The 17,571-nt window shown below is 37.2% G+C and overlaps 1 protein-coding gene across 1 annotated transcript in view; it reads left to right on the top strand.

The window, feature by feature from the left end:
* The first annotated feature begins 1,380 nt into the window (after window positions 1–1,380).
* Window positions 1,381–17,571, top strand: part of frem1a (Fras1 related extracellular matrix 1a) — a 26,679-nt gene continuing 10,488 nt past the window's right edge. The window contains exons 1-17 of the mRNA XM_079458068.1: window positions 1,381–1,465; window positions 8,112–8,557; window positions 9,522–9,616; window positions 9,711–10,024; window positions 10,559–10,755; window positions 10,841–11,164; window positions 11,374–11,482; window positions 12,228–12,359; window positions 12,454–12,798; window positions 13,050–13,192; window positions 13,455–13,651; window positions 13,786–13,876; window positions 14,775–14,942; window positions 15,824–16,032; window positions 16,451–16,544; window positions 16,623–16,875; window positions 17,025–17,207. Coding sequence (XP_079314194.1) covers window positions 8,327–8,557; window positions 9,522–9,616; window positions 9,711–10,024; window positions 10,559–10,755; window positions 10,841–11,164; window positions 11,374–11,482; window positions 12,228–12,359; window positions 12,454–12,798; window positions 13,050–13,192; window positions 13,455–13,651; window positions 13,786–13,876; window positions 14,775–14,942; window positions 15,824–16,032; window positions 16,451–16,544; window positions 16,623–16,875; window positions 17,025–17,207 — 3,085 coding nt within the window. The 5' untranslated portion in view covers window positions 1,381–1,465; window positions 8,112–8,326. The remainder of the gene's footprint in view (window positions 1,466–8,111; window positions 8,558–9,521; window positions 9,617–9,710; window positions 10,025–10,558; window positions 10,756–10,840; window positions 11,165–11,373; window positions 11,483–12,227; window positions 12,360–12,453; window positions 12,799–13,049; window positions 13,193–13,454; window positions 13,652–13,785; window positions 13,877–14,774; window positions 14,943–15,823; window positions 16,033–16,450; window positions 16,545–16,622; window positions 16,876–17,024; window positions 17,208–17,571) is intronic.

Genomic DNA, 17,571 nt, shown 5'->3' with positions numbered 1-17,571 from the left:
TAAATCTGTCTATTTTTATGCTATTTATAACACTAGTTTTTATGATTCGTATACTTTGGTTTCATATGAATGCAGAGATGTATCTGTACTTCTTAAAAATCACAAAATTTGCCTTACAGAGTATTCAATGCCAACTTGACTGTGAATTTTGCATTATTAATGCTTAACAATTTAACCCATTAGATATTTGTTTCCTATACACTGTGTTTTAGACATATGGACTTTTTAATGTCTAATATCTCTGCACATCGATGATCCATGGATTATCCAAGATACACGATTTGAGAAACTTGCAAGTAATCTGACCTTTAGTGTTTATTTAGTTTATTTATTATACTAATGATAATATTAAACCTATTATATACTTTTTACTATGTTTATTTTCTTTATTTTTTATTTAGTTGTGCAAGCAGTGTTGAGCTTGTAGAGATGCTGCGGTTTTTGCCAGATGTGAAGGCTCCCCTGGTTCTCCCAAGGTTTTTTCTCCATTGGAGTTTTGAGTTCCTCATAAGGTTTTGCACTGTTTGCCTGCTGACATCACCTTTAGAATTTAACGTTTTTGTATTTATTAATATCACTTTAAATTTAACATTCTGCTTAATTTATTTTTTACTACATATAGGAATTCATAGTCTGTTTAATATTTGACCTGTGTTTTATTCTTCTTTAATGTGCGCTTCTCTGTGATAACCGTGTGTGTGTGTCTGCTTGAGTTAGTACGTGTGTATTTTGTGTTCTGTGCGTGGAGTTGCGAGTCCGTGGGTGTGTATGAACCCGTATGCGTGTCTGTTGTTTGTGTGTGTTCACCTTTTTTAGTTTTTACTTGGATAACTTTAATGGTTTGCTTATAGTCAATGTTTCGTTTACAGCTACATTAAAAAGATGAATATTTGCACTTTTACATCTTTATCAAACAAACTGTACGTCAAAAATAAAAACGTTTAACATCTTTCAAATCTTACCAGATGGAACCAACATCATTTGATTTCACCAAAATCTTGAAATGCAAAAAAAATTAATTAGCCAAATATTTACAGACTCTGTCAAAATGCTTTTACCGGTCACTCTGAACAAACGTGTTATTTTCCAGCGGTGTCATCTCGACAGCACTTTGACGGAGGACAATCTTTCATTATCTAATGGCGTTTCTTTCATCTCGCTCTGTTTGTGTTTGCTTCTCTCTTTTCCGTTGCCTCTGCATTTTTTTGCTCACTTTGTTGGGCGCCTCTTCATACCCCACCTCTCTCCTCCCTAAACGTCTCCGGAGCAGGACAATCCCACCCCCTCCTCTGTGTGTGCACAGAGCCCCCTCCTCCTCCGTCTCTAACCCATCTCTGTGCAGGACTTTGGACTGTGCTCAACTAGACAGTTGGCGTGGAGAGCACTGGAGTGTTCTGGGATAGTGGAGCGCTAGGGAGGTCAGAGGGAAAACACAAAAAGTTGTGGAGTGGGAAGTGCATTTCAGGTAAGAACATGTGTGATCAACTGCTTATGTGCTCTTTGTATGTCCATGTTTAACCAGTGCCGACTGTAATACAATTTACACTGTCACTGTATTATTGAATTTATGCATTATTAAAAAAGCTTAATAACTTGAGTTGATATTTAAACAAACAAACAGAGACACATAAAAGATGCATTCTGTGGATATTTGTACCAAATGTTTTAACCTTCAGCCCGTGTTTATATGTGAAAGTTATAGTTTGTTGATATATCTTTTGGCCTTAAACAGTGAAAATTGATGTTCAGTTGCTATTCATGTTTTTGATATTCAGCCAATTATAGTGTTTTTAATCCATTCTGCCATACAATTTTATGGGAACGTACTTAGAATACATTTACATTATCACAAGCAACATAGAAATCATTTTGGGTAATATTTGTCACTTACCTAAATCACATTTAGGTGAAAACGCTAAAGGATGAAAAGACTATTGGGGTCCCACATACCTGAACACTACGGGGTGAAATGAAATACAATACAATCAAATTTGCAATTCAACTCACTTCAATTAAAATTATAATAAAAATTTAGAAAATTGGTTTAGTTGGATTTTAAATCACTAAAAATACTATAATACTATATGATATAGACAAAAAACTATTAAAAAGGAAATTTTCTTGTGAGTTGATGTAATGTAAAAACATATGTAAGCATTATATTGATCAGTTTAGATGATCTTGGTTCTATCTGCATTCTGAGCAGTTTTGAGATATTGAGCGTCAAAGTTTTACACTCCATTAGATATTATAGATATATCCTTTAAGTCCCAAAACGTACACGAACGCAACGACAAAAACATGACATAATGTAGACCCGAATATGTGAATAACTAAATTTTGACAAGAAGTGTAAGATTCCAAGTTGACTTCATAAGTTGTGTTATTGAACTTCCTAAGTTCAACTTTCCTAATTGTGAAATAGGGGCTCATGTTGTTTGGGTGGGCTACCACGAGGACCACACGACTGTTGTAACTTCTCTCAAAACCATTGACATATCAAGGTCAAAGTGAAGTCGCTTTAAACATCTCTCTCATTTTTTCAACCTTATAAATCACACTGATGCACAACCTTCTTCTCACTAACAGAGACCCGATCTGATAACAAAACACTTTTTTTCATCTGGTAGTCCTCAGCGCTTGAGGAAGGCAGTGCTGGTATGCTGCCAAATGGGGGCCAAAGCTGTTTAGAGAGCGAAGACGCCGCTGTGCCCCCCTCTCTTTTCCCTTTGCTCATCTCTGCTTTGGAAATAGTTGGCTGCTTGTTACCCTGTCATTAGTGAGATGAGAAGCAGTGCACGGTGAGGAAAGGCAGTGGATTTCTACAGGCTCCAGCCAGGGTCTCTACTCATTCCCAGCTGTACAGAATGCCCACTTGTAAAGAGAGGAACGCGAGACTTTTTCCCGTGTGACTTAGAAATTGTACGCTTCAGTGAGTGCACTGGAAGGAAACGATAGCTTGTAAATTGTTCTTATAACTTTGAGGGTTTCCTGTCTACAATAGTGTATAATTCTGGGCATTATTTAAGAAAAAACTTGAGAAATGTCATCGATGTCTTGGAGAAATAATCAAGATATTAAAGAGATCCCATCTGTGATTTTGCTTTTCTTATGAGATAGAACGTAGTAATCTTGGGTAATGTTACATATTTCACACTGAAATTGCAAATTTAAGCATTCATTTGACATTTCTAAGTAACAAGATCCAAGAATAAACAATTTGGTGTAAATTAATCAAAACTAAAAAACACAATTATTACGCAATGCTGGTTCATGACATCTAATGCATTAACAAATTGTCACTGTCTTTCTGACACCTCACATGTCCAAATTCGCTTTTCAGGACATGAAACAAAGACTGTATGTTTTAAATGATTAAATACTAGTCAAAGTTGACAAGCACGTTTAATACTCTACATTGGTTGGATATTTGGTGACAAATAACAAATGGTGCCTAGTAATAATGATTTATGGCAAAAAAATGCAAATATGGATATACAGGATTATACAGCAAAATGAGAATGTTTAGAACACTGTTAGCAAAAAACGATTTAAATGGACTTGCACATTTTCATCATGTCCATACGGCGAGAAAACATTTCGCTGAGCAGAGATTTAAAGCCAAAAGTTCTGGTTTTCATTTTATATTCTTAAATCACGAACCGCACATTTGGTCACTGCTCATTTTATTCTCGCGCTCTTGAGTTTGTCACGTTTTGATGGCAGGAAAACTGCCCCCACATGTTTGAATAGAAGCGGAGGAGAGTGCAGTAGGGTGCAGGCCACCCACCCGGTTTGCCTTGGGGTTTCCTGACTGGAGCCTCTTAATCGCCTTTGTATCTACACGAAAACATTACGATGGGAATCTTGGCATAACTTGAAACTGATTCTCACATCACATGATCTCTCATGATAATGTCCAAACAATGTTACTGAAATAATCTCCCATCACTACAAATAAACCTCAGCGACCTTTAAATCAAGTGGTTTTAATGGAGTCCTGGTTGCTTGTGACTGATATGAATGCTTTGTCTTGTTTTTTTATAGTCACAATTTCATTTTAGTAAACATAATGTAGAATATACTTAAGAAGGTAAATTGCTAAATTGTTTTTATTTACTTTATGTGAGACAAAACAATCTCGCAGCCAAAACTATTTAACAATATGGCTAATTCATATGAATTCTTACTATCTCATTCATACATTTTAGTACGATTTCCTTCGCGCCAGTGGCGTTGGGTTTGGTAGGGCTTCAGTATTACTTTTTTTGTTTGTAATCGTACGTTTTTGTATAATTCGCCACCTTGTAAAATACTTACAAAATCCCGTGAGATCAGGTTGAGTGAGACTATACTTTACTTCACTTTGTAATATATTTAAGAAGCATCCCAGAGGAAAGTTTTATTGCCCAGATGTTTTTCTTTAATAGCTCAGTTTTAGTGGCGTTGTTTCATGAATCATTTGTCTCAAATATTCTCCTAAAAAGAGAAATTAAAACAGAACAAATTAGTCACTTGTGAAAACACAGTGCATTAAAAGCATGGATGTGTAAAACAAATGTAGATTGTCTTCAATAATCTTGACTTTTGAGCTCAGTTTGTGACATTTGGAGATCTCTTCTGAAACGCATCTGTGAGATTTCTTAGTCTTTTTCTCAGGAGAAGTGTCTGAAACACACAGGGCAAAAGTTTTCATTTGTTCTCCATTTAATCTCATTGTTTTTTTTCGAATACTTGAGAGACTAAAGATGTTTGTTTTTACCTTTTTATGGGATATTTGATTGAATGTGAAGTATCGTGTGTACATTTTGAGTTTTAAAAAATCTAGCTTTCAGAATATATTTAAACATTCCTAACATTTACATGAAACATTCGTCCATGTTTACACCTGAGCCCAACAGCTGTTCTGACGTGCTGTCATCATCATCATATTCGGATATTGACCCACATGGGAGTAAGAGTTTAATATATGTCTAACATTTCCACTGAACTGCTGAAATTCTCAAATCTGCACTTTGGCTGTAACTTATCCCAGTCAAGCCTCATTACAATTTTGTGTTTACCTGAACCCACGAACGATCCCTTCAACAGTCTGTTGAACTTGCTTCAAACCTGTAGAGAACATCCCAAACAGGGGCGAAACATATAATCATAGACTGTAGAGCGTGTAGCATCATGCCCTGAGAGCGATGTTGACAGTTTCTCGACACTGAGATCACACTTCCTGCTGTGACTTGGGAATGCACCGATGTGGTTTTGATGGTGTGCACCAAAGCACAGAACACAATTGAGATCTCAAGCAGTCATTAATCAGACAGGTACTGTATAGATCCTTAAAGAGATAGTACACCCGAAATGAAGAATTGCTCACCCTCACGATGACCTGTATGAATACACAAAAAGGAAATGTTGAAGAATGTTGATAAGCAAACAACACTGGACACCATTGACCTTTCCGGAAAGCACGATTGATATCTTCTTCCAGATAACACTGCACTGATTCATACCAGTTGCAATACTGTACATTCACTGAACAGAAGTGTTTCCTATAAACAGCTTTTCAAGTCTCAAGGGCATTGGAGATAGTCAAACATGCCTACTGGACTGATGGAGCGTTTGGTCAGGGGTGGGTTACATTGATGTAAAAAGTTCCCAGTGTTAATCTACACAAAGCGGAAGGAGTTTGGCGTTCTTTGGACAATAGCACGAGTAGCGCATGTAAAGTATACTGTAATATTGTTTATTATAGACATCCTACAGTATTACTTTAACTTACATGAGGTCTTAATGCATTGCTTTCTTCTCCTTACATCACAAGGATCGAGTTATCTAACATCCTAAAGACACAATGCTGATGTAAAGCGATGAAATTTAATTTCCTTTTTCCCGGAGGACATATTAGGATCCTTGAACCTTTTGTGATCCGATTCTCTCCGTATCTGGTATGTCTGACCACGTTTTTCCATCTCAGCCGGTCTCATTTACGTCTCTAAGGCTAATTCTGATGTCTCCAGGGTTGTATAACTCAGGCACATCAGACGCATCAGTTATACACAACAGCTCTCTTGTGATACAGAGCAGTACTTGTTTTCAGCAAGTATACTCATTCTTGACAGTGAAGAGGCCAAGAAGACATCTGTCTGAGAATGTGGTTTATCTTATTATGAGTGAAGGATTATTTAAGCACGGTCGAGATAAAGATGGTTTGTAAGATATTCAACACAAACCAACATTTTTAATTCTGTCATCATTTAATCGACCTTTTGTTATTTCAAAGCCGTATGACTTTCTTTCTTCCACAGAAGACAAAAGAAGATATTTTGAAGAATGTTGTAAACTGGCACCCATTCACTTGCATTGGTTTTATGTCCATTACAAAAGTGAACGGGTGCCGGCGCTGTTGGGTTACCAACTTTCTTCTGTGTTTTTTCACTTTTGGGTGATAGCTGTGTGCTTTGAAAAGAAAAACATGATCCAAAACTGAAGGTTTCTTTACTGGAAGACAGCTAAACATGGGTTTGGGAACACACCGTATTTACCACATCCGATTTTAAATATTAGGTTTCCATGAAGGTGCCCACATGGTCAAGAGTTTAAATGGTTTCACTTCTTCATAATGATTCAAAGGCTTATTACAACCACTTATTATCTCTTCTTTCACATTTTAACTGTAAATGAGAAATGAAAATGTGCATTAATAAAAGGTGACACTGAATTAAATTCTGAAACCGTTTCATCCACATGCAAGAGCCATATGCATTAAAAATCCCTTGGAAGCTATTTAAAAACACATGTTAGAAGCAAATAGACCATCACTTTTCTGTCTTAAAACCCATATCAACTATGCCCTGTTTGCGATCTTCTCTTTCATCACTGATCCTTTATCTGATCATTCACTCAGTCGCCTTTTATTGATTTTAAAATACACTAATATACAATTTAGATACAATATAAATCTTTATAAAATGGCTTTGTAAACCTTTTCTGACTCATCAAGAATACATAACATTTCTCTTTTTTTTTTTAAATGCCTGTGTGTTCTCGAGTTTGTTGAATAGACCCTCTGTGAAATTTCACGCTGTTAAGAAAACAGGCTGATAACTCTGACCGTCCTGCTTCTTAAGCTTTCAAAGGCTTTGAGGGCTGTTGTTATGCCTGAGGCTATGGAACAATTTAGGAAAATTGGGTTTTTCAACGGATAAAGACAGCAGGAAGAAAAGGGCAGAGGCCTTTAAAAGAAAACACATTAGTGGCCAAACAAAGATGGACTGATTCCAGATGTTTTAAAGTATTAATTTATACAGCGATATTTTTTTTGTTGCTTTAAGCAGATTTGTTTGGCAACTATAGCAAAAAAACAGATAGCAATTTTGTTGTGAGAAAATAAATCTGTTTAATAGACAAGACGTTTTATTTATTTAATTTGAATGAAATCAAAGAGGAAGCTGAGACATATGTTAAGAGTCTAGACAATATTTTTGGAAGCCCATGAGTTGATTATGTCATACGACTGCCTTCAATGATGGTAATGAATGGAAAGATTATCGGATGAATGAAGCTGCAAGGTGGAAACCATTTTTCATGCCCTTCAGCTTTTCCGTGGGTCACATAGGTGCAGGTGGAAAAATTAACCCTCTTTAGCAGAGTGTTCAGTGCTGACAGATGAGACAGCATTCATCTCCTGACTGCTCATTTCAGGGCCTGAAGATTGCCTGGGGTCAAAAGGTCATCCTGTCCTTTGACATCTCACCTCTGTGGGACTGGGATCGGAAGTAGTTTTGTTCCCGATCACTCCACATGTCAAAGAGAAGTGACCGAGAACTTCTTTAGTTTTAAGTTTTAAATAAGCTGGCATGTGATAAAATGCAATCACGTATTTGGTTAGTTTATTTATTCAATATGATGATTAAAAATAATTATTATTTCTTTATTTATATTAGTTTTCTATTATTATTATTAATAAAGTATTATAAGTATTGTTCATTTTATTTATTTATTAACTTAAGTAGTGTCGCGTCTGGGTCCTGGTCACCCTGTTCAGATTTATTTAGGATTTATTAACGGTACATGAACCTTTGCTTGTTTTGAAATAATATTCCTCATCATTTCAGATATTCCTTCAATCGTCCATGGATACTGCCGTTTTCCGAAAACCCCTGAGCAACGCTTACGACTTATACGACGAATCAGCATTAGGGAGGTGGGGAGATGACTTTGAATAACAACATTCACCAGACAGAGCAAACCCAAACAACCCAAGCGGATTCATCCACCCCCTCGCATCCACTGAAACATCAGCGGTCCTGATCCACACAAGCTCAACAGAATGGCTCTAAAGAACAGGACACTTCTGTCCTTCTTTTTTCTTGGACTTTTACATCAGATTCAGGGGTCTCTGGTCAAGACCAATCGGAAGCTGAAGGTGAAGAGAGGACAGTCTGTCTTTTTACAGGAGCCAGAGCTACAGTTTAATATTCCCAGAGGAAAAGATGCATGCAAGGTGGAAGTTGTGCTGAATGAACCCATCACACAACGGGTCGGCACACTTTATCCACTGGTAAGACGTTATCTTAATAAACTTTCATTGTATTGCCCAGCTCAACATATTAGTTATTTCACAATATAGATTTACTCTGAGAGCATGTGAAAATCATGAAAAATACTGTAGTATACTTTAGTATTTACTATAGCAAACTGAAGTAACATTTCTGGATGTAGATATGAAAGAATACTTCAGTTTAACATTTTGCCATAGTTAATACTACTGCAACAAAGTGTAGTAAGCACTTTAATGTACAACCATAGTATATATTAAAGTACAGTATAGTGTTTTCAGGTAATACTGATGCATGTCTTAACAAATCCAATAAATGTCTTCAGGTTCATTATTATATGGCTTTTAGGTCCCACAGACACTGGAGTGCACAAGAGAAAACACACTAGTGTTTTTTACAAACTTGTGTTACTTTAAAGTCAGCAAGGCCTGTCATCAACACACTGTTCTGTCAAAATGATAACCTTCAACAGACCTGGCACATGCCTGCTAGTCATCAATCTGAGAACACGGCAAGCATCTGTTTTTAGTGGTAACTGTGACCCTCATCAAAGAGCAGTGGAAGATGAAAGCTGTCAAACCTCACCGTGACACTACACTTTTTTTTTCCTACTGTTGCAGTCAAGTGTGCATAGTGTATCATTTCATTAACCAAAAGTGAAGGACGCAATAGGACAACTGACACTTTGTTGCAGTAGCATTAACCCAGCTGCCAGAACATGTAAAAGATTACATTTTTTATAGTTTATTTTTTTTTTTAAACGGTAAAATTACAGAAAAAGACAACACATTTACAAGACAAACTAGGAAAACTATTTATTCTGTATCCTTATATTCTGTAATTTTACAGGAAAACACATTATTTTACCGTATATTTTTGTCACTTCAGCTGACAGTACGGATTTGTTTTTTCAGTGTCGTATTCCCTTTTCTTTACTTACCACACATCTGTTTTCACATCTGACAGGTTTTTGACTGTCACTTTCTGGACGATGAAGTGAAATACACTCACAACGGATGTCCAATTTTAAAAGAGGATACTGTTAATCTTCGTCTATACAGGTATGTTTATTTCATGCTGTTTTATGCCAACTTTAATAGTTCGTCGTCATGGTCATTGTCAAGAATACGTATGTTGAAATGATGATGTTGTTAGATTTACAGAGACAGAAACCTACACCGAGGTCTTCAATCTACACATTGAAATCATGGAGCCTGACTGTAATGTTATTAAGTTTGGACCACAGAATCTCAAGGTACCGGAGTTCTACGGCCTCTCCAACGTTCTGGATGGTAACATAGTGTCTTTCCACTATGAGCATCGTAATAGTCTCGAATGCACAGTTCAGGTGACGACTATGGATACACATCTACCCGCTCATGGTCAACTGGTCACCGGCGAGCCTGAGACACCAGACGGACCGAGAGGAGATGAACCTGACAGCTTTGTTCCTTTACGAAGACAGCTGGGTAAAACTAACAAACTGCACTGTACAACAAATGACATTTTTCGGCAGCCGGGGCACCAGAAATATATTGTAAAATAACAGAATTCACAAAAAAACTTAAACGTTTCTGTAATTTTACGGTTTAACAAATACGTGAAAAACTAAAAATATATACCGTAAATGACAGTTTTTTTCACAGTTTATGCAAACAAATCTTTTACCTACCAGAGAAGGTTGTTACAGGTTAAAAACGAAGCCTAATTTTTCAAAGCTATCGAAATTACCCCAATAAAATATTTTTTAACCCGTCATAATTTGTCTCAGTAGTAGCTGAATGAAGAAGAAAACAAACTTACGATAGAGTAAAGGAATAAAGTAAATAAATAAGTATAAAATTATAAAAAAAGAGGCACTGAGCTATAATGGAAATAAAATTATCTTTACTTGGAATAGCAATTTGAAACATGTTGGTTCTTCATGTTGGTTTATTTTGTTAAATATATAAATTGTTATATTTTTCATTTGTTAATTTATACTTAAATTGTCTACCCTGCAGATAATAAAGCCAGGGCTCATTGTAAAAGTGACGACTGTCTAAAGGGCCTGAAAATGCTTAAAATCACTAAAGTACCCTGCGGTGATTTCCTTTTGATGGGCATTCGCTACCACCACATTGACCCGCCGTCTCCGGATATTGACTACATCGCTATTAGACTGGACCTTACAGACACTCGGAGCAGAAGCATAATCCAGGTATAAATCCTAAATGAATGCTTTTCCCATTAACGCAGAGTAAACATATACATTTTGATATCTGTCCAACCATTTTACCATCCAGTCAGAGCAGGCCTGGATCCCAGTAACCATTAAAGACGCTATGACCAATCAGCCTCCCAAACCTGCCTTTATGTCTATGTTCATCCTGGAAGTGGATCAGTTCATCCTGACTCCACTCTCCACGGCGACGCTGGATGCGGAGGATGATGAGACACCCAAGCAGAGGCTGGTGTTCAACATCACAAAGTCTCCTTCTCAGGGTTTCATTACTCATTTGTCCGACCACACTAAACCTATCTCTTCCTTCACTTGGATGGATCTCAATGACATGCTGATCGGCTACCAGCCACCAAACTCCAGCCACACACAACGCAGGAACTACGAGGTACCTGCGAGGATCTAACCAGTTACAATCTATTCATGTACAGAGGCAAATGCATGGTTTTATTTAGTAGTAACTGTCGCAAGGTTAATGAGTCAAACCAAAACTAGTAAAAACGGAATTATTATACAGAACTTAAGGAGCCTTTAAGCTATTTTTATTTAGATCTGTGTTTATTTAGAATGAGGTAAATTATCGTTCATTTCTTCTAGGTAGAGTTTGAGGTGCACGATTTCTACTTTGACAAAAGTCAGCCTGTGATGGTACACATCTCCATCAGGACGGCTGATACCAATGCACCCCGAGTGTCCTGGAACATGGGTATGTAATAAGCGTCCTTCTACGTATACACCACATTTATTCTGCTGCTATCCTAACAACATTACATAACATATAAAATCGTTTCACTATGGAAAAACCTGTGATGACAAATATATCCTCTTTAAATTCAAGATGAACCAGGTTTTAGGTTATTATTTAGACAATTCACAGCAAAAATGTATAAAGACAACCATAATGATAAATATATTAGAATCCACATTAAACAACACTAATATTGTTCATTTTAAGTGATTATTTTCAGCTGATGAATGATAAACAGCCCAAAAGTGAACCAAATAATGTTGAATTTCTTAAAATTGATCGGTTTATCTTTTGTAAATAGACATTTATGGCTTCTAAAGGTTAACCAACATCCACATCTCTTCGATAAATACAAATAAATGAATCAAAGATAAAGCAACACCACACTTGAAATGTTTTCAAACAAATTAGCAATTTACAAATTTGTGAGCTTCAAGGAGCCTATTGGTCAAAACATTGTTGTATGTGTGGATGATTCAAATATTTTTCAAATAGTATCTATTTTTTTGATTGTGTTAAATATACTCAAAACAAACCAAAATACGCAGTAAAAAAACACAAATTCAACAACTTTTTTTAAGTTTCAGGGTTGTTCGGAAATTTCCCCTACATCCGTTTCCTCACTAGTCATAGAAATGTATAAATTAAGGGAACCAATAACATCTTAAACATTCATTCACCTTCTTCTCTGTCATATGAGCAGGCCTCAGTCTATTGGAAGGTCAGTCTCGTCCTATCACATGGGATCAGTTGCAGATTGTTGACAATGACAACCCGAAAGCTGTAAAAATCATCACTGTGGACGGCCTTCAGCATGGAAGACTTTCCGTTCGAGGTTTGCAATATATTTCATCTCTGCCCAATTTGTTTCTTCTACAACTATGACCCCTACACTGAACTTTCAACAACAATCCTGTGTTTAATCTTAGGTGGAAAAAGCTTTGTGTTCACTGTAAATGATGTTAAGGAAGGTGTGGTACGATACCACCACGATGACAGCGACACTACTAAAGATTACATAGTCTTCCGGATTACCGATGGTTTGCATCACATTAGACACAAGTTTCCCATCAACATCCTGCCCAAAGATGACAGCCCACCCTTTCTCATTACCAATACGGTGCTGGAGCTTTCTGAAGGTCAGACGGCTCTTCTGAGAGGATCCATCCTGCAGGCCTGTGATATGGACTCTAGTGATGACTACGTTATGTTCAACGTCACCAGACCTCCCCAAGCAGGAGAAATCATGAAGATGCCCGGTCCTGGAATAACAGGTGAGATAGGAATACATTTATTCAATTGTTTAAATGAGTTTTAAAGGAATCTATGCTGGGTTGTTTCAACCCATCGTTGGGTCAGATGTGGAGATTTTATGTTCCTTTATTAACCAGCGGTTGGGTTTGTTCACATTTTACCCAACCATGGATTGAAACAAGCCAGCTTTTCAAGTCAAAACACATTTAAAAACATACTTTGTTGCATGGCAATGTTCTGGTGGTCATTCACAATGAGATTCTTTGCACAGGTTACCATGTGAGCCGTTTCCTTCAGAAGGACCTTTTCCATTCCATCATCTATTATCGCCACTCAGGCAGTGAGATTTTTGAGGACTCTTTTGAGGTGGTGTTGTCCGATTTTCACGATCCTCCAAATCTTTCAGACCCTCAGGTAATCTCCCGAACATTGATTCGGCACAAGTGTGTGAAACACACACAAACCCAACCAAATCACGTTATGCTGGGTTGTTTTACCACAAATTGTGGATTGTTTTAACTCATGGTTAGGTCAAATGTGAACATTTTCTAGTTTGATTTAAACCAACGGTTAACTTTGTCCCTTTTTACCAACCATTAGATTGTACATTTGCAGTCAGAAAAGATCATTTGTTCAAAAGGAATTCAAATGATACTAATAAAAGTAACATTTGCAGGTGATTGTGATACAAATCCAGCCCGTCCCCGATCAACCTCCCCAAGAGGCAGCAGGTGTGATAAGACACTTGGTTGTCAATGAGACAGACGTCATCTACTTGACCAAACAGCAGCTGCGTTTTATTGATCTGGAGTCACCAGACAGTGAGCTCACATACACAGTCACCACCCCACCCTTCTACAGCTTCACTCATGGGTACAAAATTCACCTGTCCATCACAATCTAACACAATCATTCCATAGAAAGAGGATTTTAAATGTCAAGTACAGCATGATGACATATTGAAAGTCAATGGCGTTTGGGTTTAACATGCTGGTTTTATTTTATAGGGAGTCAGATGCAGGAAGATTGTTTCTGGTTGACAGCATCCCAAAATTTCACAAAGACCATGATGCTCCAATGTTGAGACTTTTCACTCAGGTAAAACATTATGTGCACGTTTAATGTAAAGTACTGACCAAAAGTGATGTTGGGTGGGAATATTTGAACAATGGAAGACATTTTGTACGTTACAAAATGGTGACGATAGACGTGGTGAACGTTGTTATTTGACTAAATTAATCGTCAAAAAAAGACAAACCACCGCGTATTCAACTAAATCGATTTTCTTCTAATTTACAAAAAAGTAGAAAACTAGAAAGCATACTGTAATAAAGTTCCATAGAAGGAAAGGAAGGAGGCGGGAACCGGCGAACATTCAAACACTAAAACTTTAATTAAATAAACAATAAACACGGAAGTAACCGGCCGACAGCCACCTCACGGTCGACTGCCGGCCATAACACATACACAAACTAAACATATGTCCGGGGCCCGGTCCTCTCTCGTCAACAGTCCTGCCGCACATCCTTTTAAGCTCCCAATCTCCTCCGTGATAAGATGCGGGACCGGTGCACGCACAGCTGCTTGAACTTATTACTCACGCCACCGGCCCCGCGTCACGGCTCTCATCCCGCCTTCTTCACCACACACACATTGACAACCATATTAACAGTTATTTCATATTTGATTACAGCAGTCATTCTGCTGGGTCTTGACTCCAACAAATGTTCTCATGTGTTGTGTTTTTGCAAAGCCTCCTTAAATTCTCAAAGCTCAGTTTTAGAAACACAGCACGCATAGAAACTCTTACATTATTTACTTGAAGAAGAGCGGAAGATTATCATAGTTTCTTTCAAATCACTTTTGGTCACTACTGTGTATAGTTGCCTAGAGCTTTTTATGTATTAAAATAATACAGTCAAACAGTATACCTACATATATTTTTTGAGGCGACCTAAAGCTTAGAAAGAACTCTATCTGACATCTTTCTATATAGCATGCAGTCAACTACATGAAAGTAGCTTATATGCCCCCCATCCTGGACATTGGACCCTACCGACAGCACATCCAGTTTGTCCTGTCAGTGACCAATAAACAAGGCAGCACGACCACTGGAATCTGCTTCAACATAACAGTTCTACCAGTGGACAACCTGGCACCAGAGGTACATCTACCCAATCCAGAAAAAAACTACATTAACGGGATACTCCACCCAAAAATGAAAATGCTATCATCATAATTTATCATCATATACATTTCTTTGTTTGGCTGAACAAAAAGAAAGATACTTGGACGGATGTAAGCAACTGACAGTTCTGGGGCACCATTGACCACCATGGTAGGAAATATTATGGTCATTTTTGGGGGATCTGTTGAACATAAAAGAAGATATTTTGAAGAATTTGGGAAAGCAAACTATATGGAAGCTTCATTATGGTAGTCAATGGTCCGTTTTTAACATTCTTCCAGATATCTTTCTTTGTGTTCAACAGAACAAAGAAATGTTCTTGGGGGTGAGTAAATCATGACAGATTTAAAATTTTTGGGTGGACTATCCCTTTAATGGTTTAATGGTTTTGTTTAGTAAGCTTTGTCATACAGCAGCTATATAAAACTTCTTCAGCACCATTCTTGAGATGAAAGTTGATTTACATGTATGCATTCTGGCAGATGCTTCTATCAAACTTGCATTGTATTATGTAAGGTATACACATTTTGGTCAGTTCTTGTATTCCCCAAAAGTCAAACCAAGGACCTTGGTGTTGCTTATTCAGGAGAGGTGTGCTATTATCTATATTAATGTGATATTTGATTTTGGGGGTTTGACGTCATTTTCACGTAAAGAAAAGTACACAAAGTAACCTGCAATTTTACGTTTCAACCAGAGATGGCGATAGAGAGGCAAAAGCAACAAACATCTACATACATTAGCTTGTTGCAATTTCACACATCATTACGATATCACCTTAAATTAGACCTAATTTCTTACAGACATAACACTTCGTTGCTCATACATGATGTGAAAGTGTTTCTTGTCCTCTTTAGGTGCATGTGAAGCAGCTGACGGTGGATGAGGGAGGAGAGTGTTGGGTGACTGAAGATCACCTGCGTCTAACTGATCAGGACTCACTTGAAGACTCTCTGCACGTTGAGCTAAAGAGAAAACCTCAGCATGGAATGATTTATCTCGACGGCAAACCCATAAGTCCAGGCCAAATGTTCGCAATGAGGGATCTGAAAAGCCTAAAAGTTAGGTCAGGTGTAGTTCATCATATCCTTTACCCATACAATGCTATTTAAAGGGATAGTTCACCCCCAAATAAATTCTGTCATCATATATCGATACTCATGTCTTTCAAAACCAGAATATGACTCTTTCTTTAACGCAACACAAAATAGTTTGAGAAATGTCTCACGGGTTTGTGTCCTGTCCACAACTACCAATGTTGTTCGTTTGCGTCAAACAACTCTTCTTCATTTGTGTCATACAAGTTTTGATCTGAGGGTGAAGAAATTAGCAAAATGTTATTCTTGGGTAAAATATCCCTTTAAAAATATTGAATTTTTATGTTTTAAATAAAACATTTAAAAACATTTTATGTCACTTTAGAGAACAATGCGCATTCGAACACAAACATGACAGATTTGTGTTCCTCTGTGTTTTCTTAACAGGTATCAACATGACAACTCTGAGACAGAACAAGATGATTTTCAATGCATCGCCACCGATGGCATCAATACTGCCGACTTTGTGCTACATGTCAAGGTATCCTTGATTTATCTCGCAATACTTTTGCATCACATTTGATAATAATAGACACGTCTGACAAACTTACTTCGACAGGTGACACCGGTCAACGACGAGGTACCAGTTCTAGTCCCAGGGTTAAAACCTGTTTTATCCTGCGCGGAGGGACAGGAAGTGATCATCACTATAGAGTACATCTGTGCCACAGATCCTGACAGTGACGACAGCACACTGATGTATATGATCGGCCGGCAACCATATTATGGGGTCGTTCAAAGGAACGGCATGGTTGTGGATCGCTTTAGACAAGCGGATGTAAATGCTGGAGTCATTTCCTACAGGCACACAGGTGATATTTCAAGGCTGTATTTTAATTCACATGCATTGAATTTGTTTAAGTGATCTAGTAATGCAAGCCATTTTTTGACCCATTTTAGATTAATGCGTTTAAGTATAATCATAAATTGCATGAACCAATTTGTTTATTTTGTACTCAAGGACAAGAGATTGGGCTACAGCCTCGCCACGACATCATTACATTTGTGATTTCTGATGGAGAGTCAGTTCCTTCATGTTGTAATGGCAGGGGACAAACACCTCGTCTACAAAACAGCCTGCCGCTTTATGATCTTAACATCACCATTTATCCTGTGGACAACCAACCACCATCTATTGCTGCTGGTAAAGGAAACACGAAATCTGCGAGAAAAATGATATGTTTAAGCCCTCAATTTAACGTTAATGCTGACAGTTTTGTCCTAAAATCTGTCGTATTTACAAGCCGACAAACTTTTAGATTTTTTTTTAAGATGACCATTTTTTGTGTCCAAATCAAGATTACCAAAACTTAAACTATTAATTTTTTTTTGTTAATTGATTTATAGTTGAAATACTACTGAAAATGTACTGATACATTGAAAGCAAAAACATTATTCCAAAATTGAGCAAAAATGGATTCACTGAAAATGAAAACTCAATTTTCAATTTTAATAAAAAGAACAAATAATGTAATATAAATACAAATAAATATAATAATAATAATAAT

Source organism: Barbatula barbatula (genome assembly GCF_947034865.1).
Source record: "Barbatula barbatula genome assembly, chromosome: 1".
Lineage (NCBI taxonomy): Eukaryota > Metazoa > Chordata > Actinopteri > Cypriniformes > Nemacheilidae > Barbatula > Barbatula barbatula.
Note: the sequence above shows the minus strand (reverse complement) of the source record. Positions and strands in the feature narration are given on the sequence as shown.